This window comes from Copadichromis virginalis, linkage group LG1, assembly GCF_057382275.1.
Source record: "Copadichromis virginalis isolate Kocher_CV1m ecotype Utaka linkage group LG1, C_Virginalis_male_GT1.1, whole genome shotgun sequence".
Lineage (NCBI taxonomy): Eukaryota > Metazoa > Chordata > Actinopteri > Cichliformes > Cichlidae > Copadichromis > Copadichromis virginalis.
Window position 1 is genome coordinate 5,161,177 of NC_140618.1, and position 26,474 is coordinate 5,187,650.

At 39.4% G+C, this 26,474-nt stretch overlaps 1 protein-coding gene across 1 annotated transcript; it reads left to right on the forward strand.

Annotated features, from left to right (window-relative positions):
- The first annotated feature begins 12,982 nt into the window (after nt 1–12,982).
- On the forward strand, nt 12,983–25,712 carry LOC146718194 (adhesion G protein-coupled receptor G5-like). Its single transcript, XM_085433571.1, has 14 exons — nt 12,983–13,040; nt 13,608–13,741; nt 17,676–17,733; nt 17,957–18,101; nt 18,272–18,388; nt 20,433–20,558; nt 20,711–20,756; nt 20,926–21,020; nt 21,868–21,983; nt 22,292–22,560; nt 22,641–22,737; nt 22,994–23,123; nt 24,308–24,464; nt 24,589–25,712. The coding sequence occupies exons 1-14, from the start codon at nt 13,033–13,035 to the stop codon at nt 24,681–24,683; spliced, it is 1,593 nt and encodes a 530-aa protein (XP_085289697.1). The 5' UTR covers nt 12,983–13,032; the 3' UTR covers nt 24,684–25,712.
- Nucleotides 25,713–26,474: the final 762 nt, after the last annotated feature.

The following is a 26,474-nucleotide window of genomic DNA, read 5'->3' on the forward strand; positions in this document are numbered from 1 at the left end:
TTAACAGACATTACTCTGATTGGCTGCAGTCTTTCGCTTTTTGCTCTGGCTGTCACCCTTTTGCTCTTCATTACAAATAGTTAAATTACTCGTCTTTCAATGATTTATTTCCAAGATAAATACTGTCCACTTACCATGTTGTCCTTGCTCCCAACAACTCTTCAGACTTTTTTACTGCTCTTTTCTAATGCCTTTGTCTTTCTCTCCTTCAATTCATTACTAAAAGGCAATGCAGGAGTGCTCTTCTGCTATTTTCCTCCTCTTTTTGCAGAAAATATAATGCCTTCATCTTTAATACTGTCATCTAGGCTTTCTTTCCTTACTTGATGATTGGCCTAATGTTCTTCAAACAATGACATCACCTGACAGGAAACTCAGACAAGATGTTTCTGTGAAAGTCCACATCAACCTTTTAATTGCTCTGGTGCTCCTCAACCTGCACTTCCTGCCTAATCAGGCAGGAAGAATGTTCAAGAATGTAGGTAAATATGTGTGATTTGACATTTTAATAAAAAACAAAAATCCATTTGTTTTACAGCTTTTTTGTGAAACAGTAAGAAAATTAATGGATAGTAATTATAATTATAAGTTTTACTATTTTTTCTGAATTTTTGTAAAAATGGTAAATTAGAACATTCAACAATAATTTAATTTTAACATTAAAAATATTATTTTGATTAAAGAAATAGTGGTGGCTGTAGCTCAGGAGGTAAAACAGGTCAGTCTTCAAATCAGAAGGTTGGTGGTTGGTGGCTGCTCAAGTCTGGATGTCAAAAATCCTTGGGCAAGATACTGAACCCCAAGTTGCTCTGCAATGCATCCATCAGAGTGTGAATGTGTGTGGATGTTGGGTAGAAAGCATTTAGCATACAAAAAAAGTGCCTGCATGAATGAGTGTGAATGAACGAGGAATGTTGTATAAAGCACTTTGAGTACTCGGATAGAGTAGAAACAACAATAATTATATCATAGCATTAAAATATAGCTTCAATCAAAAAGCTTGCATCCACCTGGCTTAATAGTGGATTAAACACTATAGAAATAAAAAAAAAGATTTTGGTAATTACCAGTTCTGTTAATTTAGACCAGCTGTAGCATAAACCCTGCACTGGGTGTGGTCTGAATATGTTAAACACTGTTAAACAAACCAAATAAGAAATGTGATTTCCCTCATTTGGCAAGAATGTTGTCTCTGAATTTAAAATCACTTTTCAAAGTCTCCTTCTACCAGTTTCAGATGTTCTGTAATCTCCTGTGTCACTGTATATTTGATAAATCAGTTTGGACAGGTCGACCTTGACAGAGCCAGAAAAGACCTGTGTACCCTGCTGGGAGTCATCACTTTGCTCTGCCTTACCTGGGGGGCCTGGTCTTCTTCTCTTTTGGCTATCTGACTACTCCTGGCCTCTACCTCTTCTGCATCCTGAACTCCCTCTGCAATGTCTGCAAAACCTGCTTCTTTGTTCAATTGGTGTTCTGATAGTAACTGAAATGACTGATGATGAGTCCACCTAATGGGACATGAGGGTACTGCAGATGCATAATGAATGCTTATTCACAATTAATCAAAAAACATTTTGTCTTCACATTTTTTGCTCATTTTAAAAAGGGAAAATGTTAAAATTTTCGTTTGCCATAAAAAAAGAACAACAACTACAAAACCAAAAATCTATTTCACTCCAATGTGTTGATCAGAGATACAACCCATATATAAAAGATATATATAAATCTTATAAAGTTTGTATCTGTCTTGTGTGAAACTTGTATGAAAAGCATACAATAGAGAAAACAGATATAAGATCCCTTGAAAAATTATGTAATGAAACTTGTATGTTTTGGATACTTACTCAAACAATATATGAAAGTGGCCACTTTCATGAGTAAATCATGTAGGTTTTTACTATTTCTTTTCCATATGGGAAGGTTTTGGTGTAAATCAAAAATAAAAATAAAATAACTGTTTTTGCCAGAGTATTTAAAAGTTGTAACTACTGAGGTATACTAATGTCTGCACTTCACCTATTGTGTATAGTGACATTAATGAATGAAGTTCATGAGTGTTGCTTGTAAATAAACAACCTACCTTCCTAGGTGGGAAATTAATCCTCTCCTTGTCACAGTGGAATTTATCCAAATTGTATGTTGTGTGTAGAAGGCAGTTAGGGTACTATTGTCCTTTGTTCTTACCCACATAGCAAGGAGGTCTGGCCCAGATCTGGTATCAAGCCGACACTGCTGGTTGACTTCTGGCATGATAAGACTTTTACCTTCTTGCTTTTTCTTTGCCCCCCAAAAAAGGAATGTACAAAACGAAGGAGAACAATGCCGGTCCGTACAAAGACAGACTTGATGAAAAGTCAAAGAAAAGATGCGAGGAAAAAATCAAAGGAGTGAAAGGGTTAGACCCTTACGAGCACACAGAGTGGACAAAAGACATTAGCGTGCTGCCCAACTTTCACCACGCTCATATTTATAATTATATGGTTCTTGGAGTGAGTGCATGCATTCATGAAGTTTTTAGTAACTTCAGGTCACAGCAACAAGCCCAGATACAGTTTACTGACGGATGGGTACAGGACCTCGAAATGTATCTAGTAGAACAAAAGACCATCGTACGAACAAAGGTAAGTTTACCAGTCTCACAAATCGTCTTCATAAATACACATTCGTTAACCGTTTATTAATAGGACCTTTGAGCTCAACGGTAATTAATTAGTAGTGGAAATAATTTCTGGTATGCGTTACAGAAATGTAGCAGTGACAACAATATTGTATGCTGTAATCATACTGGGCAATTAGTGATACAAAAAAACTATTTTATCCTGTGAATAAAAGTATATGTTTTTGTCAATGTACCATGGTAATAACAGAATCGAAACGCAATATTCTGTCAGGACAATTCACTATTTATGCACAATAAACAAAGGAGCATAGCGCGACAATTTCTGTTCAGCGCCAGACAGAGCCCTTCAGTAATAGTAATAAATCACATTCATGTAGTTGTAAAAAGCATGAAAATATATTAAGTAATCCAAAGTATTCAGAATACGTTACTCTCATTGAGTAATGTAACAGAACACGTTACAAAATACATTTTGGGGCATGTATTCTGTAATCTGTAGTGGAATACATTTTAAAAGTAACCTTCCCACTTCCCACTGTTTGTACTTACTCCTACTACTGTATATCAACTCTTATCTCCACTCCTCACTCATGTGTCCACTCTTATCTTCCTTTCTTGCTTGAATTTTTTCGCTGCATATTCCTGATTGATTTGTGGATTTATGCATTTAGTAATTTTTTTTATTTTATTTCAATGCTTTAACTCTTTCTTCATTTTCTCATTTTTACTTCTTATCAAAAATGTAAAACTTCTTCCCAAGAACGATATGACCCTCGACAACAACCCAGAACTTGTCACTTGCCAAAGACAGCTTCTGCCCATTCTGAGTGGACACACAGAGAAGATATACCCGTGAAGATTGACATCAATTTTGTAATCACCCTGACCTTGCTTAACCTGCATCTCCTGTTCAGGCACACAGTGGCAGCACTGTCCTCCAATTGGGCTTTTTGTTTTGCAAGGCTCTTGGCTGTCACTGCTCCCTGCTGGCCAATTTAAGTTGGATGGCCTTGTAGGGGTTCCACCTCTGCCTTCTCTTTATTAAAGTGTTCAACAAGTTTGTCAAACGATTCCGGCTCAAACTTAGAGTGGTGGTATGAGGTGAGTGGAACAATTTCGGCAGGACGGTGTTTGTAAACATCTGAATGACTGCTCAGTTCTTGTGTTTCAGCTGTCTCTGCAGTCATTGCATCAGTTTCAGTGACTGATAGAGAGGTTTTTATGGCTCTGTACAGTTCTATAAAAACAAAGCAATGCAAGGAATACATTTGCAAGCATGTAAAATCTTATACCTGTTTGCTGTTTTGCATTTACATCAGAGTTACATCAACACCTACGCCAGAATGCTGTTTATAGACTTCAGTTCAGCATTCAATACAATCCACCCCTCACAACTCATCAGGAAACTGACAGACCTGGGTATCAGTTCCCTCATCTGCAAATGGTTACTGGACTTCCTGACCAACCGCCCCCAACATGTCCGGCTGGATAACCGCTGCTCATCTACCATCACAATGAACACTGGTGTACCACAAGGCTGTGTGATGAGCCCTTTCCTCTACTCCCTCTTCACCCACGACTGCAGACCTGCTGATGGTTCCAACACCATCATTAAGTTTGCAGATGACACCACGGTGATTGGCCTCATCAGTGGCAACGATGAGGCCGCCTACAGGGAGGAGGTGGATCGTCTGGCTGAGTGGTGCGACAGAAACAACCTGCTGCTTAACACCGAGAAGACCAAGGAGCTCATCGTGGACTACAGGAGGAATGCTGACCCACATCCACCCATCCACATTAAGGGGACGGCTGTGGAGCGTGTGAGCAGCTTCAAGTTCCTGGGAGTCCACATCTCCGAGGATCTCACCTGGACGACCAACTGCTCCAAGCTGGTCAAGAAGGCTCACCAGCGCCTCTTCTTCTTGAGGACTCTGAGGAAGAACCACCTGTCCTCAGACATCCTGGTGAACTTCTATCGCTGCACCATCGAGAGCATCCTGACCAACTGTATAACAGTCTGGTACGGGAACTGCTCTGCCTCGGACCGGAAGGCGTTGCAGAGGGTCGTGAAAACTACCCAGCGCATCGCCAGAGCACCACTTCCTGCCATAAAAGACATCTACAGGAAGCGGTGTCTGAAAAGGGCTGGGAAAATCATCAAAGACCCCAGTCACCCATCACATGGACTCTTCACCCTCCTGCCCTCTGGGAGGCGCCACAGGAGCCTCCGGACTAAGACCACCAGGTACCGGAACAGCTTCTTCCCCACAGCTGTCAGACTCCTGAACTCTGCCTCCTGACATCTGACCCACGTTAAACTCATGGACTGAACATACACACACCCACAATGGACAACTGTACCCTCAAACACAATAATAACATGGACTGAACCACCACTCACAACCACTAGCACTTTATATAGCCTCTGTAGAAACTATCTACACCCTCACTTATCTTAACTGCACTACTGTATAGCTCTGTGTAAATAATCATTCTGTACATTCGATAATCTTTAATCCTACAACTGTTTACAACTTGCATAGTTCCCATTTCTGTATAGCTGTATATCCCAGATTCTGTAAAGTTATTTATTTCATATTCTGTATAGTTTTTCATATTTATATCCTGTTCATATCCTGTACATAGCTTGTACTCACTACAGCCTGTACATACTTATAGTTATAGAATATTCACAACATACTTCATACCGTGTACATTATAACATACCATAATAGACCCATTTCTGTAATATACTCACATATCTATATTATTGCTAATATATATTGTAATATATCTATATCACTAAAGCACTTCTGGATGGATGCAAACTGCATTTCGTTGCCCTGTACCTGTGCATGTGCAATGACAATAAAGTTGAATTCTATTCTATTCTATTCTATTCTGGATCTTTGCATGTTTAAATAAGGATGGTGCATGCACGCATGCATGAGTCACATGCATAATTAACATTTTCTATTAAGAATTCATTTTTCATTGTTTCAGTGTGAGGGAATATATCATCAGTCATCATTCCCTCTATTTCTTTGTAGATGCTAGATGCCTGTCATGAGGCTCAGATGGTGACTAAGGTAGTGTTCAGGTGGGTTGTTCTAGGTTGTTCTCTGTTTTGTAATCATCCTTGAGATGACACTTACATGGTACATGCTAATGTTGTCATCTTTATGTATTGAAAAGTATAGTTATATGTAACGTTTTCTCCATCAGTATACCCCTTTTTGCTCATTTTTATTATTGACCACATCTTCCAGGATACACACACTTGATGATAGGTTGTCGAATCTGTCAAAACAAAAAGTACCAAGAGCATCAAGCAGCAAGTTAAAAAGAACCGCTAAAAAATGTGACACTATTGATGTATTGTGATGTGCAGACAACAATATTTTCCTTGAATGGCAGTTTTAGCAGTCACTCTTGAAACACAATTTAATGTCTGTTAGTTTCATGTTGTAATCTGCTGTGGCATTTTCTGTTTGACAAATCAGTTTTTGTATGGAGCCAAGAAAGACATTTTTACCCCACTGGGGGTAGGGATGGGTATCGAAACCCGGTTCTTGTTGAGAACCGGTTCCCACTGTTTCAATTCCTTGGAATTGTTTGCTATTTTTGCAAACGATTCCCTTATCGATTCCAGTCGCCCCGAATGATGTCACCACATTGCGGAGCGTCGCTTACCTGGCAGGAAACATGGCTCAAATGCTCAAAAGTTTGGCTATACTTTACGAGAACGGATGACAACAGGGCAACTTGCAATACTTGCAAAGTAGATATTTCATTTATCTATCTATTTCATATTTCCACGAATATGCAAAAGTATTTGCTCACAAAACACACGATGACCTTAAATGAATGTCGTGTTTTTAATTCCGCTCCGGATTCGTGAATCTCAACCCAGCAGCAGCGCCAACGTTTGCACGTGCTCTCCCGTTAATGCGGCAGGTAAATAATCAACTAACAGTGCATATTATGTTAGCGCGATCTGCCTTATTACAAAATCTGCCATTACTGTGCATTTAGGTGACCATGATGAGAGAGACAGACAGAGTCTGGCTCAGATGCTGGCAGTTGTCGCTGCAGTCTACCAGTAGCGTCTCCTTTCAGGCCAGGATAGATGAATGTCACCGAGCAGTGACTCAGTTTGTGGTCAAAGATTTGGACCTATTTGCCACAGCAGATGCCCCCGATTTTCAGTAAGTGAATGTGTTTAATTGTAGGCAGGGACATTACTGGATATTCTTGTGTAGTTGCTACTGAATAATTTATGTTATACTTTGTTATTGCTACAGAAGAATATTTATTTTATTATTTTACATTTACAATTTTTTTCCCGGGGACCCTGTGACACCCCATTGAAGAGCCGTAGGCTGGATCTCTTAAGATCTCACTGCTGGGTTTGTAAGGCCATGTTACTCCTAAATTTCTATCTTGTTCAAAGAGAAGACATAAAACAAAGTTCTAAGCTATTCGACCTTAGTGTTCTCCTTTTTTAAAAATAAGAATTGATAAGAGAATCGATAAAGAATTGAATCGTTAAACAAAATCGAAAATGGAATTGGAATCGTGAAAATCTTATCAATACCCATCCCTAACTGGGGGTCATCACTCTGCTTGGCATTACCTGGGGTCTGATCGTCTTCGCTTTTGGCTACCTGACAGCTCCTGACCGATAAATCTTCAGCATCCTGAACTCTTTGCAAGGTCTGAAAAATGTTTGTCTTAGTGTTCAGCTCAGTTGTATGTAAATAATATTGCAAACTAAGCAAGTGCTGTGTGTGTGTGTGTGTGTGTGTGTGTGTGTGTGTGTGTGTGTGTGTGTATGTATAAAAAAAAAAAACACCCAGCACGCCCCTGCGGGCGGTTTATCCTTCAAGCTCGGGTCCTCTACCAGCAGAGCGTTCTCACTCCCGAGGCGTAACATGGCGACGTTTTGTCACGTCCCGCGGCGTTCCTGAGGAACGCGAAAGGAGACCTTCGGCGTTCTTATGGTACGCGGCGGGTTATGGCTGGAATCCAGTGCAATGACGCTCCCGCGGTAATAGACGTTCCAGCCCTGTATTCCAGCCCTAAACCTAACCTTATCCCTAGCCCTGACCATAACCTTATTCCTGACCTTAACCAGGACTTTAATGATGTTAAATAGCGTGTTTCTAAGCAATTTGAAGAAAAAGAGCGAACATGTGTAGGTTCAGTCCAGACGGTTCTCATATTTCCTCTTTTTCCGAGGTCGTCATTTAGGAACGTGATGGGTAGCCGAAAACGTAATATGGTGACGATTTGTCACCTAGCGTAAAATGTTACGCTTTGGGAGTGAGAACGGGTTGCTACCAGAGGCCTGGGAGCTTGAGGGTCCTGCGCAGTATCTTAGCTGTTCCCAGGACAGAGATTTCCGATGTTGTTCCCGGGATCTGCTGGAGCCACTCGCCTAGCTTGGGAGTCACCGCACCTAGTGCTCCGATTACCACGGGGACCACCGTTACCTTCACCCTCCACATCCTCTCGAGCTCTTCTCTGAGCCCTTGGTATTGGCCTCTATATATATATATATATATATATATATATATATATATATATATATATATATATATATATATATATATATATATCTGAATCCATCCTGTGGATGTGAATATATTGCAGATATATGATATATTGCAAACATAATTCAGAATAGATGAATGAGAGAAAAACATGTCATGAAAAAACTACATCATATATAACATAAGAATGGGAAAAAATTTAGACATTCATAATTTGTGAATGTTTACTGTTTATAGTTCATTACAAGCAATGCTTGTCAAGTAAAAAGTATAAGAAATTTATCAGGAACTTTTAGAATTGCAAAACATGTTTATGCAGTGGAATTTTGCTAAAAGCAGGCTCCTCTGTCTACAGAGTATGGAAATCATTCTATGAGGAAAGAACATGACAGAGGCTAATGCGCAATATTATAATGGATGGTTCCACATGCAGATTTTGCTTTGTTTAGGGATAAACAGAAAACTGCCACTGTTGTTGTATCAGTTTGTAGCAACTACCTCTAATAATAATGGTTTTCGCTTAAAAATAAAATAGCAAGATGGAGACAGAAAACCTTTGTGGCAGCAACTTTACTCTTCCCACACTCAGCACCTCCACTTAACACTTTGTTCTGACCTCTCATGTGACTAAATTGAGAATGTAGAATATGGAAAAGAATACGGAAATCTGAAAAACATGCAAACACCAAATGCAAATGCAAATGTGCAAATCGTTAGCTCTGTAAACACTGCAAAGACACGGCAGTTTCAGTGTTATTCTGTAGCTAATGCGGGAGACCTCAGTTCCCAAGTCGCCACCTCGGCTAACCAGACGCCGCTGGACCGGCCTGTGCGTCCACAGACAGGAGGGTTGCCACAACATGAACAAAATTAATTTCCACAGGTCCACTAGGTGTCAACCTTTGATCCTAAAATGTGTCTTCGCTCTAGTGCCCTTCAATTCACACATTAACCGTCACTGTCACCATGTTCCTATTTCACACAATGAAACACACAGAGAGCGCGTCTCACACGCAGAAACACACACAGAAACCTCTGAGCTCAACTTACAGTTTCTTGCCACAAAAGCCAGTCATAGAAAAAGTTAAATGTGGAAGGTAACGTGGGCTGCAACTCTAGTCTCAACGTAGAATGTTTTTAGTATCTTGCTAGAGCCAGTTCGTATGACACTGGAATTCAGCCTCAACTTATGATGTTAGTATCTCGTGCCGAAAACCAGACACCGACAATTTAATGTGAAAATACGTGTAACTCAGCGAACAGATTAATTTAGAATTTCCAATATGAACATTTGGTATTTTTGATACAACAGGCTGTGCTTACCTTTTTATATTTGGACCGGTCCTCTGCTCGCCTCGCCTCACGATCTCACCACAGGCCAAATCGTCCTTCCTCAGCACACCAAAGATCCGGGTCGCGCAGCACCAAATTGTTAAAACCTCCCAATTGTTTTGATCTTTGGGCTGAAGGAAGGACAATACTGTATATAAATGGTGTATAAATGCTCAATCAACAATCTTTTATTCCATACTCAACACTTTATGAGCATAAACCATCCGGAGGAGAGATGAGCACGGGAGGGTGTCTGCCTGATCCCGAAGTGTCTCAGCGTTCCTCAGATTCTTATAGCTTCCGCCTCCCCTCCACCTAGTCATAAAACCTAAACATCTACATTCTTTCTCTCTCTCAGTGAGCCTGAGTTATGACCTTGGCTCCCTGTTTTTCTGCTTCCAACAAAGGTGGGGGTGAAGCTCCTGTGGAATGTGTTCTGTGCTCTCTGCACACAATATTCTCTTCTTAACTCAGCAGTATGAAATGTCATGAAACAGTGTAACTCATTCACAGTAAATCAACAGTATAGGATAATACAAACCTATCTAATAAATCTAATGATTTTCACATTCTTTTTAATTCAGAAATATAATGCAAACTATACTACATACTGATTATACTCTCTATAATAAGAAGTATAATGCGTCTTACAGCAATATAATGATTCACTGTTTGATACTTGAGACGGGCGATTGTGGCTCAAGAGTTGGGAGGTTGCCTTGTAATCGGAAGGTTGCCGGTTTGAGCCCCGGCTTGGACAGTCTCAGAGGGCCCGTGGCGCCAGTGTCCGGCAGCCTCGCCTCTGTCAGTGCGCCCCAGGGTGGCTGTGGCTACAATGTAGCTTGCTGTGTGTGTGAATGGGTGGATGACTGGTTGTGTAAAGCGCTTTGGGGTCCTTAGGGACTAGTAAAGCGCTATACAAATACAGGCCAATTAACCATACTTGGTGTTTTCGCTGCATTATTGTAGATACTTAACCTTACAATATAAAGCATGTCTAAACATAACATATACAAATAAGGTTGGAGAAACCTGAGTGGTGAAACGTTTCTTTCTCCCACTGAAAACACTGTGTCTAGAAGAACAGAATCAACCTTTTGGGATATACATATTATATGACATATATAAATAAAACTGAATTTAAATAATGACCATTTTCATTCATCCATCCTTCCTGTTGTTATACAGTGAGAGGCAGGGACGGGTCTGCTACAGGGATAACATATAGGTAGAAAAATATTCATGCCCATACTCACATATATGTTCAAATTAAAATTGCCACTTAACCTTCATGCATGAAGCCACAGGACGCACAGAGACAGCTGGAGACCCATGGTCCTAAGTGCATATGAGAGCATGAGGGTGGGGATGGATGTTTGTGTCTGTAAAATAAATTCATAATTATAATAAAGGTCAATCAAATGGACCAATATGGCAAGGCCATGATGATCCACTTGGTAAAATAAATTCGCTTGGCATCTTTCTTGGCCTTAAGACAACAATTCTGATGGCTAAAGATCCAAACGGGACACAAAAAAAAAAAGAACTGCTTTGAAATTCATATGAGCTGTTCGCACTAAAGTAAAAATCACCATCACTTCATACGGATACCCTTTCGGCGCCAGCTGCGGTCGCAAGGCTGGAGCCGAACAAAAACACCCTGATACCGACTGTGTTTAGTCTGTTCCTTCCCATTCCATGCAAGGCCACCTGGGTTGGCTGGAAGACTGTTTACTTAGCCTGGCAGGGCGAAGGACACTGTCTCAGCTGAACTCTGGACACGCACACACATACATATACACTGATATGCACACACTCCTCCCCCCTCCCTTTCCAAACGCCTTCGACGCTTATTCCCTTCCGATGCTGACGGAGACCAGCGCACGCAGGCCCGGATGTACTGTCTAATTAGGCTGTCTCTCACCCTTTACCCACCCCTGTTGCTTGTCATGTGTTTCTTTGGTGTATTAAGAGTTTTTTTTTTTCATGTGCTATGTGCAGATGTGTTTTTTTCTGCCTGGGGTTAGCTTCTGTTTCTGGGGATGAGAGTTGGGCATTCCCCCTTACCTTCTCAAGGTAAGCTATGTTAGCCTCCCATAAACCTTAAGGTGCACTTGAAAAGCTCGCACAAGCTTTTCAAGTGCACTTTAAGGTTTATGGGATTTTTTTCCCTTTAGAAATGTCCTGCATAATTTGTCTCTTTCCACTACAAGACACTTGCTTTATCTAAAACATAATCATATTCAAAGTAATCCAAAATTGGACTCTGGCGATTTCTCCCAACTTTTACTGACATGATTCTACGTGGGACGGAGCAGCAACACAGACGACTCGACTAACGTACTTGCCACCTGCTGGCATAATGAGACACAGCATAAAAAAAACCTGGAAACTACACTTCATTTTCACCCTAGACACACACACATCAATGAAAACTAAAATGGTAAATGGCCTGTATTTGTATAGCGCTTTACTTAGTCCCTAAAGACCCCAAAGCGCTTTACACTACATTCAGTCATTCACACACTGGTGATGGCAAGCTACATTGTACCCACAGCTGCCCTGGGGCGCACTGACAGAGGCGAGGCTACCAGACACTGGCGCCACGGGCCCTCCAACCACCACCAGTAGGCAACGGGTGAAGTGTCTTGCCCAAGGACACAACGACTGAGACTGTTGGAGCCGGGGCTCGAACCGGCAACCTTCCAATTACAAAACAAACTGCCAACTCTTGAGCCATGATTGCCCCAAACTAAACACATTTTCGCTCTAAATTCCGTTAAATTTAGTTAGTTTTGTTAACACTCATTACAGTTTTAGTTAGTTTTCCTTTTTTTGCAAAGTCTTGTTTTTATTTTTATTTCCGTTAACGAAAAAAAAATTCACTTCTAGTTTTCGTTATTTCGTTAGTTTTCATTAACGATAATAACCTTGTGCATTTCTACAAGATGTTTGATATCATCTCTGTCAGGTTGATTCTGGCATTTTATAGATGTAGAAAGCCAAGCCAGTGTGCAAACTGAGGGCCCTTTTCCCTCAATCAAACTTGGATTAAGATACTGATGTTTTGCAGAGAACTTGTTTCAGCTTCTTTTTCTTCCAGATTGAATATATCTTTATGTAACTTGTTCTCTTATTGGCTTATTTCAACAACTGTACAAAAACATATGACCAGTGAATTGCTTTCAAAATTGAGATAAACTAACTTCTAAAAAACATAACCTGTTGCTGAATGTGTGGGAACAGAATTTACAGCATATGCAGTTTCCAGTTTGCTTCAGTTATTTGACATCAGCCTGTATTTAGTTTAGGATCAGTGCCAACAGAGGGAATATTTTACTCTCCTGTCTGTTAACACTTCCTCTTTCTCTCTCAGACAGTAATTTACATCTTATTTCATTTCCCATTACCCTGCTCACTTTCAGCATGTTTAACTCATTTGCTTTTTTCCTACCATCATATCACCTGTGTTCTCTATTCATTTCAGAAGTATAAATAATATTATTTAAGAGACCCAGCAACATGCAAAGGTAGGATATGGTTTGGTACTCTTTGCATAAAAAGATGTTTAGCTTCATTATCAATATTGGGACTGCAAAATATATATTAGCTATTTAACTAAGCACACAAAATTGTTTTGTGCGAACACATAAAGCTGTAGATGAGTGTTTGCTCTTTGCTGTGTCTCTTTTAAAGACTTAGATTCACCATTGCTAAAATATATCTGTCTATCACTAATGTTCCGCATGAAATGGAATGAGATAGATTAATAACACCATGTGGTTTTGTCAGATTGTTTTATGCACTGCTATGTAATAAGACCTCATCTGCAGCCACTGGCTTTTGGTTGAAAAAAGGAAACCCATAGTTGTCATTTGTTATCATAATTACAATAATAAACGTCCACTTAAGTATATGGGGTCACCTTATATGAAAGCTATAAACACTGTCTGCTTGAAATGAGAGACAACACAATCTCTTGTCTTGTCTTCATCCTAGACCTCCTTTTGGCTTGTAAATTGCTTTCATGACAAACATCCTTTTTTTGTTAAGCAGAGACTTTTTTTAAAAATAGATTAATTTTCTCAATTTCACAGGATTAAGTGGGGGATACTTTGGTGGCTGGTGTCTTGTGTGTCTCATGACATGGTCTCTGTAAACTGTGCATCAGAAACGTTTATCTGTGGAAACCCTAGTTCTTTTTGTGATCCACATAAAAACATTATCATGAGTAAGTATTTCCATGTATTTATTGAAATTCCTATTGCTAACAGTATAGGAACATCCCCTTACTTTAATACTGTTGTTTTTTGGCATAAAGCAGGTCTAAATGCTAGCCTATAAATTCTCTGAAACTGTCAAACTGCTGCAATACATGTAAACTCACCATTAAAACATCTTAAAATATGAAAGACCTCCTCACAGATGAAAAGGAAGTACAGGCAAAAACATACCATACACTTCTTGTGACTAGCATAAATAATCAAAACACAATGAATCATGGTCTGTAAATTCTAACAAGCATACTAATGGAGCTAAACAGGAAACAATACAAAATCAAGAAATAATGAGAAAAAAACTGAAGTGGAAGAAAATAACTAACAATCTAAACAAAAACCAGATAATCACAAAATGCAAAAATCAAAGCAATTAACAGTTTCACCTCCAAGCAAAATATGCGAGATGCTCAGCTATTGTCTGAAAGACTGAAAACAAGAGGCCTTATACACTGTAAACATAGGAACTGATGATACAGTTACTTATATGTCCCACCAGGCCTCCTCTCGGTGGGACATGCCTCCACCTCAGCAGGAGGCATCCTTGTCAGATGCCCGCAGCACCTCAACTGGCTCCTTTCGATGTGGTGGAGCAGCGGCTGTACTCGGATGACTTCTCGCCCTAAGGGAGAGGCCAGCCACCCTTCAGTGGAAGCCCATTTCCACCGCTTGTATTCGCAGTCTCGTTCTTTTGGTCACTACCATGACCATAGGTGAGGGTAGGGTTGTAGATCGACTGGTAAATTGAGAGCTTCGCTTTTACACTCAGCTCCCTGATTGCAGACTGCATCACTGCAGCCGCAGCACCAATCTGTCTGTCAATCTCCTGCTCTCTTCTCCAATCACTCGTGAACAAGACCCCGAGATACTTAAACTCTTCCACTTGGGGCAGGAACTCGTCCCAAACCCAGAGTGGGCTCTGCACCCTTTTCCGCCCACTCCGGGTCAGGGACGAGCTCCTGCCCCAAGTGGGGCATAATTATAGAGCTAATGTGAATTCAGCTAAGGTATGCTGAATCTTTAAGCTGGATGATTGTTTGCTTTTCTCCGACCTTTTGTGCTCACATTCTAATACATTTTTATAATTCTACATTGTCGATTTCTACATTCTAATATAACCCAAGTACAGCCGGATTCCTAGTAATGTCTTTTTTTTTTTTAAATTTGACAGGCAATAGAAAGAGTATATGATAACAATTCAAATACCACACAATAACGACATTAACCCTTTAACTAACTGTTGAGATCACCATTCTTCATCATCATCATCATAATCGTTTATTTGTATAGCACTTTAAGAACACACCAGGCAGACCAAAGTGCTGAACAACACAGATCAAAACAACTACCAAATTAAAAATACCATAGAATCATTAAAAAATAGACGCTTGTCTAATATGGAGGGGAAGGTTATTCCAGAGCATTGGAGCCGCGATTGAAAACGCTCGGTCTCCTCTGCATTTCAGCCATGACTTAGGGCCCGACAGCAACAGCCACTCAGCTGAATGGAGCGAGCGAGGAAGAACGTGCTTCAGCAAATCAGATAAGTAGACAGGAGCCAAACCATTTAAAGATTTAAAAACCAATAAAAGGACTTTAAAACGAACCCTAAATTCAATGGGAGGCCAATGCAAGGAGGCCAGAACCGGAGTGATGTGATCGAATTTCCTACTACCGGATAAAAATTGTGCCGCCGCATTTTGCACTAACTGCAGGCGTGACAAGGTGTCCGACCCAACCCCTATTAAAAGGGAATTACAATAGTCTAGACGTGAGGTGATAAAAGCATGAATAAGAGTTTCCAAATTTGTCACGGTTTGCCGGGGCAAGCCGTGTGGAGTAGTAGAAAGGACCCAAAAGGCGGCAGCTCTGGTGCAGGTGAATATTTATTTACAAGGGTGGGTACAAACAGCAATGGTGGGAAAACATGAAACCGGAAACCTAAACTGGGTAAACTAACAACACAAACCAGAAATGAAGATGCAGGGAGGTCCGGGGAAATACATACGGAGAGACGTAGGGAGACCGAGGGGAAACAACACAGACAAACCAGCAACTACCATGACAGAAGACACAACTTAAATACACTCAGAGAACACAGGGAGATTACACACAGGTGGGGAACACAGCTGGGAGTGATTACGTGACGAGACTAGGGAGGCAAACTGAAAACACTAACATAAGACGCAGACCTTCACAATAAAACAGGAAACACATACACACAATGACACAACACACCAACTTAACACAGACTGGGGGACACAGAACATAGGAACATGAACCACGAAACAGAAGAGTACAAACACCCAAGGCAACCAAAACCACAGAATACTAATAAACTAAACATAAACACGGAGTCGCAGACTCCAGACCATGACAAAATTGGGTTTGGAAAGGAAAAGCTTAACCTTTGATAGGCGTCTGAGGTGATAAAAAGCTGATTTTACCACCCCATTTACATGACCTTCAAAAGTAAGCGCAGACTCAAGTTTACCACCAAGATTAGTGATTGAACTTTTCAGATGGGAGGTCAAATCACCAAAATCAACATCTGGAGAATCAGTAGAACGATGCAGGCCATATAAAATTGCTTCCGTTTTGCGATCATTAAAATTCAGAAAATTATTTGCCATCCATAATTTAATATCGCTAAGACAGTCAAGCAGTGATTGACATGGGGAGGTATCCAAATGACTAAAAGGCAAATAAAGCTGACAGTCATCGGCATACAAATGAAATGACACTCCGTGTTTACGAAAAATCGCACCAAGAGGGAGTAAATACTGCGAGAAAAATAATGGCTCAAAGATAGATCCCTGGGGCACACCCCAAAGCAGAGGGGCAACAGAGGAAGTGGGCAGCCCCAGCTTAACACAAAAACTCCTTTTGGAAAGATGTGATTTTATCCATGACAATGCCAAATCAGAAATTCCCACACAGTGGTGTAAGCGGGAAATCAGCAGGTCGAGGTCCACTGTGTCAAATGTAGCTGTTATGTCCAATAACACAAGCACAGCATATTTACCACGATCAGTAGCAAAAAGAATGTCAGTCATAACTTTAACAAGAGCTGTCTCCGCACTGTGAAAGGGCTTAAAACCAGATTGGAAGATTTCAGACAGTTGCGAGTCATTCAAGTAATCCAACAGCTGGGTATGTACAATCCTCTCCAAGATCTTGCTTAAAAAGGGAAGCTTGGAGATAGGTCTAAAATTTGACATAACAGAACTACCAAGGCCAGGTTTCTTAAGTAAGGGGTGTATGACTGCATGTTTAAACCCACTAGGAACTTGACTGGTTAACAGACTAGTATTGATAATTTTCAGGATATAAGTCTGCACTTTAAGGTTTATGGGATTCATAAACCTTAAAGTGCACATCCATACAACTGACTTTTGTCAGTTGTATGGATGTGATGTAATGAAATGAGTGTCTGCCGCTCACATGGACTGTTTCTGTCTGTTACTCTCTGAACTCTTTGTAAATGCAAGGTAAACAGCAGTATGCTGTTGAATATAAAGCTACAGATGCATATACAGTCTAGAACAGAAGTGAAAACAGCACAGACTGTACATTAGCTACAACACTAAAAAGCCTGTTTCAAAAACAAAGAAAAAAAACCCTGAATCAAGTGCCCTTGAACTCTGTTGGAGGCTATAGCTCAGGAGGTAGAGCAGATCATGTGCTAGTTGGAAGGTTGGTAGTTTGATTCCTGCCTCCATGTTGCTGGGCCAGAAGCTAATCCTGATTTGCTTTCCGATGAATTGATTGGCATATGAAAGTGTGTGACTGTTATATAGAAAGCACTTAAGCATAGAAAAGGAACTCTAAAAAGTACTCTCATATATATGAGGGTATATGATATGTATCCTTTTTTTTCCTTAACAGCTGAATTCTGTTTGATGAATACATGCAACTTTTCAAGGGGCCCTGAGGACACCATCACGTAAACATTTACATTTTTATGATTTATTTTTTGTCTGTGTTCCTTTCTGTTTCTGAGTTTAAAAAAAAACTCTTAGATCTAACATTTATATGAGAGTAAAGTATAAAGAATTAGTAGAGTTGAGATTTAAATTATATTCAAGAACAACACGTTCTATGACATGAAATCACTGAATAGTTATAAATCAAAATGATTCATATTATCTTGTCCGTTTTTCTCTAAGGTCCTTAATAAACATGGAAAAGGTTCTTCAGAACACAGAGTTAAATGGAAACACATTGATCGCAAATCCTTTCTGCAATTTAGTGGTCCTCGTGTACCAGCCAGAGGCCAGTAAACACATTGAAATGTATGCCAGTGACACGAAGGTACGAAAAAAGAAAGAAAATATTCTTAGTGGCAAACATGAAGTCACTCGCTGGCATTTTTTCATTTTTCTGTCTTGATTGAAATTCACTACATTACCAAAAGTATTTGCATCACTCAAGTGATGCAAAATATTTACATACAGTGTTTTGCTCTGTTTCTGATGATATAGGCGGACGTGGCTCCTCTCCCCAACAGCACAGTGAGTGTTCAACTACCAGCAAAACTGGGTGCTGGACCAAACAACAAGATTGTGTTTTTCATGTTTACATTTCCTGAAACTAACAGGGTAAGACATTACACTTGGTTATATAAATGTATAGAAAAGGATGTGAATAGCTGTTGTTTAAGATGTGTTAAAATTGGGTGGCTGTAGCTCAGGTCAACTACTGATTGGAAGGTTGGTGGTTCGATGAACGTGTGTCAATGGTAGTTAGTAAGTACTTAGAAGCATAGAAGACCTTTGTTGCGTGAATCGGGTGAATGTGGCATGTTGTATAGAGGGCTTTGAATACTCCGGGAGATTAGAAAAGCACTATATAAGAATCATTCCATTCCATTTTAAGAGCATCTATACCAGGGGTTGGCAACCCTTAACCCTTTTACGCAAGATGAAGATGACTTTGTAGTGGAAAGCACAGTTCTTCATTTCCTACCATAGAAGAAAGTGGTCAGTCAGAAACTCCACATCCTTCGCAGAGGTCATTTTCACACCTTCAGGGACCTTAATTAGAGGGGTCGACCAGCTCTCTCCCTGTGACTTGGGCCCAAAACATGACTCCATCACCTCCTTGCTGACGTTGCAGCCTTGTTGGGACATGGTGGCCGTCCACCAACCATCCACCTGGACCATCCAGGGTTGCATGCATCAGTGAACAAGACTATTTATAGATTAGTCTTTATATACTTCTGGGTCCACTGCAGCTGTTTCTGCTTGTGAACATTGGTTAGGGGTGGCCAAATAGAAGGTTTATGCACAACTGCAAGTTTCTGGAGGATCCTACACCTTGACGTACGTGGGGTTCCAGAGACACGAGTGGCTTCAAATATCTGTTTGCTGCTTTGTAATGGCCTTTCCGCAGGTGCTGTCTTAATCTGATGTATTTGTCTGGTAGAAACCTTCCTCGTTGTGCCTATATCTGCACAAACCTGTGTGTGCTCTGACTCAGCTACAAATCTCCTAACATTATGGTGATCACGCTTTAGTTTCCATGAATTATTTAAGGTTTTCATTACATGTCCAAGGCATTTAACTATTTCACGCTTATCAGCAGCAGACAGATCCTTTTTCTTTCCCATATTGCTTGAAAATGGTGATCTGTTTAATAATGTGGAATATCCTTCTTTTGTAGTTTTTCCTTTAATTGGGCTCACCTAGCAAACAAAGTCACTTTCATCAACGCAGGACTGTAAGCTGTCATCTGTAAGGCATGAGCGGTGTTTGGTTTTAACATAGCTCATAGTGGAAAATAGCAGTTCACATACATATGTGTATCCGAAGATCGTCATGAATCTGAATGCATATTTCTTCATGTTTATGTGTTGAGGATGGCATTCCATGTTTCAAACACAAGTTAATAATTTTATTTTAATATTTCAAGATCACACTAATCTTCCAATTTAGAACTACAATTTTAAAAAAAGAACTAATGCAAATAAATTTAACTTTAATTAAATTATTATAATTTATTTTGTAAAGTCATGCGGAGCCACAGTATAAGGACGAAAAAGGCTGTGGAGCCGTGGGTTGCCGACCACTGATCTATACTAATTCTGTCTATTGTTTACACTGTATTATTTAACTACCATGGTTGGTTAGTTTTGTTTGTTGTATCCCAAAGAGATTAAAGAAATATTGCCTCTAAATAGCACTTTGGCTTGAAATCAGTTTGTCGCTGCCATTAATTCCATTATTCACATTAATACCAGGCCTCAGTTTTTTATGTCTGTGCAGTTCTGCCAATAACCACAAATACACATAAGCTTTGAATAAAAGACACTAGAAACACATACATATATTTTTTATTGTTTTAGAAAAACAAAAATTGGTCACTATACTCTTTGGTCCTTCACGCCAATATGCTAGAGGAATATGCCAGATGTGCAAAGTGAATGCTCTTCTGCAGTTACTGTTTACAACAATACACCAAATGTAAATCAATATAAATTTAAATTAACTTGTAGGAATTTAAGTACACCGGTAAGAAATAACCATCACTGGGGGTCTTTTTCCTTTGGATACTGTAAAAGCCCTTCAGAATAGTGAAAAAATCTTACATGATGCATGTTTTAAACAAACCTTCCCATTAATATCAATGTGTCTTGTATTTTAGAAAATGTCTGAAGTGGCACGTGACCTATATAATCTAAAACTAGTTGGCCTGTTGGTACAAAATAAATCTATATCAGGACTAAGTGAACGTGTCAACATAACCATGGAGGTTACCAAAAATATAAATGTAAGTGCAACTTCATTTCATCATTTATTCCATTCATACTTTACATATTATAGTATTAAATAACATGGAATGCATTGTGTATGTGACTAAATATATAGCATATATATATGCATGTTATGCATAACATAACATGCAGTATAATTGTGTTACAGGAAAACCAGAATCTCTCCTGTCAATTCTTAAATTTGTCAACAGGAAGTGAGTAACCAGTAATCACATTTGTGATGAATAGTAACATGTGACACAAATATGTTATTTTATGAATAGGAATGATTGAGGTTCATGGTTTCAATAGGGACCTAAAAGTTGAACTGTAATTCATTGGTGGCATCTTAACTATAATGGATCTCTTTGTTTTGCTTACCAGGTTATAGTGAGGATGGCTGTGAAACACTTTGGACACGTAACCAGAGTAATGTCACCTGTTCCTGTAACCATCTCACGTACTTTGGTGTACTCCTGGTAAGACTGGACTTGTGCATTATATAAAGAGGAATTCAGGATATACAAAAACAAATATTAATACAAGAGCCATTCATTTATAGCAAAACAAACAATCATTTAAAAAAAAACCATCTACTATCTACTAGAGATGGACCGATCTGATATTACGTATCGGTCCGATACTGACCTAAATTTCTGGATCGGACATCGGAGAGAAATAAAAAATGTAATCCGATCCATTAAATATCACGAAAGCACTCCTCAAAACGTACGACATGGCGTAACTCTGCTCATAACCATAGCACGTCGGAGCAGTATGCGTCACGTGATAGAGCAGCTGTGGCGTGCGAGACCTGTCGGTGGTCTGGTTGAGCATTTGGAGCCTCGCTACCAAACCGGCATTTCATCTCCTAGAAAGTTATCCCAGAGAGAAGTAAAGCAAGTGTGTAAGTTCATCTCTGAATGTTTGTAAAGCATTCCCACCTTAAGCTTAACAACCGATATATGGAGCGACTGCCTCTCTCTCTCCCTCCCTCTCCTGTTGCTGCTTCAATCATGAAACTGATCAATGATCGGCTGATCGGCTTTTCTGTCGCGAGTCCGTCTCTCTTGTTTGTTTTTGGCCCACTTTGCACGAGAAAGAGGAAACCAGCGGCTGAACAACAGCAGCATGTTTACGCTTGATAAGCTGTTGTTAGAATTTATTTAATATTACTTTCTACACCAGGATACTTTTCTACGTAGCTGACGGCTGGTAACTGTGCAGGGGCGGATCTAGCAAAGTTTAGCCAGGGGGGCAGGTAAGAAAGGGGGTAAATCAACAAAAACATTGATAACTTTATGTAAATATGTATTTTCTCCACAGGTTTCTCCACATGTGTCAGAAAAGGACACAATAATATTGACGTATATTTCCCAAATTGGTTGTAGTGTCTCTCTTTTTGCCCTTTCCGTTGCAGTTTTGCTGTTCATCACAAATAGGTAACTTTTTTGATGATATTCTTTCAACATTCGTCAGTCATCTCCCGTCTCACATATTTAGTATCAGGCTCTTCTCACCAAACCTCTGCTCATTTCTTTCTGTCTTGTTTGTTGTTTGTTTTTGTGAATTTACATATTTATTCATTACTTTAATAAAAGGAAATACATTCTTTTCGCAACAAATGCAATTCTTTCTGGTTTATTATGTTAGTAATTCTGTCAACCATCCCATCCTTCTTCTTGATATGGCTTTCTTCAATGACATGACCACTAAATTTGCCACTTACTCTGTCTCCATTGTCTAACAGAACACTCAGACTAGATGTTTCTATGAAGGTCCACATCAATCTTGCAATTTCTCTCATCATCCTCAACCTGCACTTCCTGCTAAGTTCCACAGTGGCAGCAGTGCCCCCCACTGGGGTCTGTTTATACATGGCTCTTGTCCTTCACTATTCTCTGCTGACCACTTTTAGCTGGATGGCTGTGGAAGGATTCCACCTCTACCTTCTCTTAGTCAAAGTCTTCAACATCTATATCAAGAGATACCTGCTCAAACTCAGTGTGGTGGCGTGGGGTGAGTGGAGCCATTTAAGCAGGAAGCTGTTATTATCAGTCACATAACATTTAAGTGACTGCTCGGTTCTTGTGTTTCAGGAGTTCCTGCGATCATTGTGTCAGTGGTGGTGATCATAGACAGAGGTTTTTATGGTCCTGCTGTTGTGGACAACTATAACTCCAACAGCACTGCAATGTAAGGAACAAATGTGATTGCATGTAACACCTCAACATAATTAAACTGTTTTGTATGTGCATTGGAGTTTCTGATAATACAATACAATAAAAGCTTAAAAAGGGAAAGGCATACAATCCTATTTAACCTAACATGTAATCTCACAATTTGACTCTGAATCTCAGTAGTTCCACCTACATGCACTCTTACTATGTGACTCTAAATCACCTGGGCAGGTGAGAGATTAAAATATGAACTGTAATCACTTTCTTTGTAGATGTTATATAACTAATGACACGGTGAAGGTGTTGACTACAGTTGTGCTGTTCGGCTTGGTGTTCCTCTTTAACGTGATCCTATTTGTGACAACTCTCTGGCATATTTTGATTCTCCGCCGTGTCAAAGAGGTATGGGTTAATCTTTAAATCTTTATAATGCATCTTGAAAAGTTTATGAATCTCCACATTTTTCTCATCGGCAATCCCTTTGAAAAGGCCACAAGGAACACGTGTTAAACATTCAGTAGCATCTTTATTTTAAAGGTAAATAAAGTGAAAGTGGGTTACCAGTCATTTAGTTTTTCTGATAAACATTTATCCATCTTCTAGTACATTTCTAAATTGTGTAATGGGTTAGGTATAAACTATTCCTGAGTGTAAATGCTCATCCTTGTGTATTCCTATCGATTTTCTGTCCTTAGAAATATTGCCTGATTACTGTAACCTGTGTTTAATGTGTCAGCTAATCACACATGTTGTTTTCCTAGTGTTTAGTGTTGATTTTCCCATGTGTGACTTTTTTGGAACAGTTTGGAATATGTTTTTTCCCTGCTTCTCACTGAGAATATTTGCCTCAAAGGATACCTTCCAGTGTAATGGCCACTGCCTATCTTGTGCCTAAATTAGTTTTTTACTCCTTAGCCATAAAAGGCTGATGGGGTACTGACATCACCCTGTTGGGCACATAGCCAGAGAGGTGGATGGCATGGACACCCAAGTTTGTGAATGCCAAAATTCAATAATGGGGTGACATTGGGTTTTGAAATTGGCACTGTAGGTGTAGCTACTAAAAATCTTGGACAAGTTCAAACCCTGGTGACACTGACCTCAATGTCAGAGCTCAGCCTTTCTAAAAATCACTTAGGATTTACAACTTTATACCATAGGTGTATCTACCAGGAGGCTGATGGGTAGCACTGGAATCGTATAGTATTTGTATAATTTTACTGTTTTTTACTTACTACCGCTGTGTGCGAGATACCTCTTCCTTGTGTCAAAGTGCTTGCTTGTATGTTATCAACTTCCATTTAGCATGCTGTATGAGCGAATGAAAGAGTCTAAAGATAATACACAAACTGAAAGAGATGTGATCTCATTCACTAGACAGGAGGCAGTTTTAGTGGTTACTGTTCAAACACATTTAAAAGTCATGTTAGCTTCAAGAGCACAATTTTACATAAGCTGAATAAGAGACATGCTTTCCCTGATGAGATAAGAATAGTGACAACGAGTTATAAAACAGATTTCAAGTTCTCATGCTGCTTGTCAGATGTTCTATAATGGGATGTTTCATTTTATGCTTGGCAAATCAGTTTGGACAGCGCAACCGTGACCGTGCCAAGAAAGATATTTGTACCCTGCTGGGAGTCATCACTCTGCTCGGCATTACCTGGGGCCTGGTCTTCTTCTCTTTTGGCCATCTGACCACTCCTGGCCTCTACCTCTTCTGCATCCTGAACTCATTGCAAGGTCTGCATAACCTGCTGAAAGATGAAATACTTGCTTTCAATTTTGCCATGAATGTTTGTAAAGTGTATGAACGAACTGTAACCAGGCACAGTCTTTACTACTTTCTCTCCTTTGTGTGATGCAGGTTTCTTTATATTCCTGTGGTTTGCGATGTCACTGAGAAAGACTAAAAATCCCCGTGCTATGCCAAACAGTGAAATGGCTACAACAAGCAAGTAGTTTGAACAACTACCAACTCATCAAGAAGCTCCCATGTTTGTGTAGTTTATAGGTAATACTGTAAGATGTTCCTACTAACATGTGCTTTCATTATTAATAATATGTCATGAAAAGAAGTGTAGCAAATCCAAATGCAGACTCCAGAAGCAGACGTAATGAAACGAAAAACAAGCCTTATGTGGCTGATTTAAAGCCAAAAGAATGAATCAAAACACTCAGGTCAACAATGAACATCATGCTGTTGTAAGAAAGTTGTAAAGTTTTTGCCTTGCAGGACGAATATAAGCTTACATAAGTGATATTAATCAAGGTTCTATATAATGTGATTTACATTAGTAATACTGTTAATAGGCTACATGTATAAATATACATCAGTGTAGGGTTTCTTTTCTCAGCTGTCACAAATTGGAAGATTCAGGAATTTATTTTACACTAACTGATTCCATATGTTCCTTAGTAATGAAGTGATGATTTTTACTGGTTGTTCTCATTCATATGACTTGCACGAATTACCACAACAAGAGCATTCTGGAGTAAACCAATATATCCCATATGGAAAAGAAATAGTAAAAACTTATATGATTTACTCATGAAAGTGGCCACTTTCTCATTACTTTCATATATTGTTTTAGTAAGTATCCAAAACATACAAGTTTCATTATATAATTTTTCAAGGGATCTTATATCTGTTTTCACTCTTGTATGCTTTTCATACAAGTTTCACACAAGACAGATACAAACTTTATAAGATTTATATATATCTTTTCCAAGGAGTCTAGAATAAGTGTCGCCAGATGTATCAATTTTCTTCTCCTAATTATTATTATAAACCTTTCCTTGATATGATGACGTTTTCCACTGAGGTCAAGAAAAATACACCTTCTGCATTGCCTACTGATGTGATTTGGTTTTGGAAAGTACCTCACCTGGTGCTGGTTTAGTCCTTTGTAGTGTCCTTTGTACATCTGAACGAGCATTGTTAATTCACTAAATGCTGTGACATTAATATCAACAATAAAAGAAAATTAAAATTGTTTATGTAACATGTTTGTCAAGGGTGTAAGTGTGTGGCAGGCAGAGGTGTGGATCCAAAACACATGACTCTGCAACACAGAACAATGGCTTTAAAGCTGGTGAAAAGGGCAACAAAAACAAAAGGCAAAAATACCAAAGTAAACTGTACCAGACGTAAAATAAACTCACTCACTATAAGCTGAACTGAAGGGAAACAATGAGGATCTTCAAGGTTCAAAACACTCAGTAAACTACAAAATCTGAAGTTTTGTTTCATTTCATTCCAGTTTCAACAGGTGGCGTACCTGCTGCTTCTAGGCACTCCGAGGTGTCAGGAAATCTATTTTTGTTAACCAGAGTAAATTGTAATTAATGAATTAATGTTTTATTGACATTACCACTTCTATATATTTAACCTTTATTTATACAGGTTGTCCCAATAACATTCACGATTTACAAGAGGGCTCTGTTTCAGACATACAGATTGTAATTACACCCATGTGTAAAAGAAAACAGTACCCTATATCTCATTATTTTTGCTGCAGATTGTGAAGCCCAATACAACACTGGAATCAAAAGTGTAATCAAGTAAATATGATATAGAAATTTGAATAGTATTTAAATACATTATTCAAATGATTAGAAGCATATAGATGAAAGAAAGAGAGATACTGCTGGGTGAGCTCCATTCACTCACATCATCAGAGAGTGTTATTTATGTATTACTCACATTATTTATTGTATATTGCCTTGGTGCCACTGGGTTTTAGCATGTCT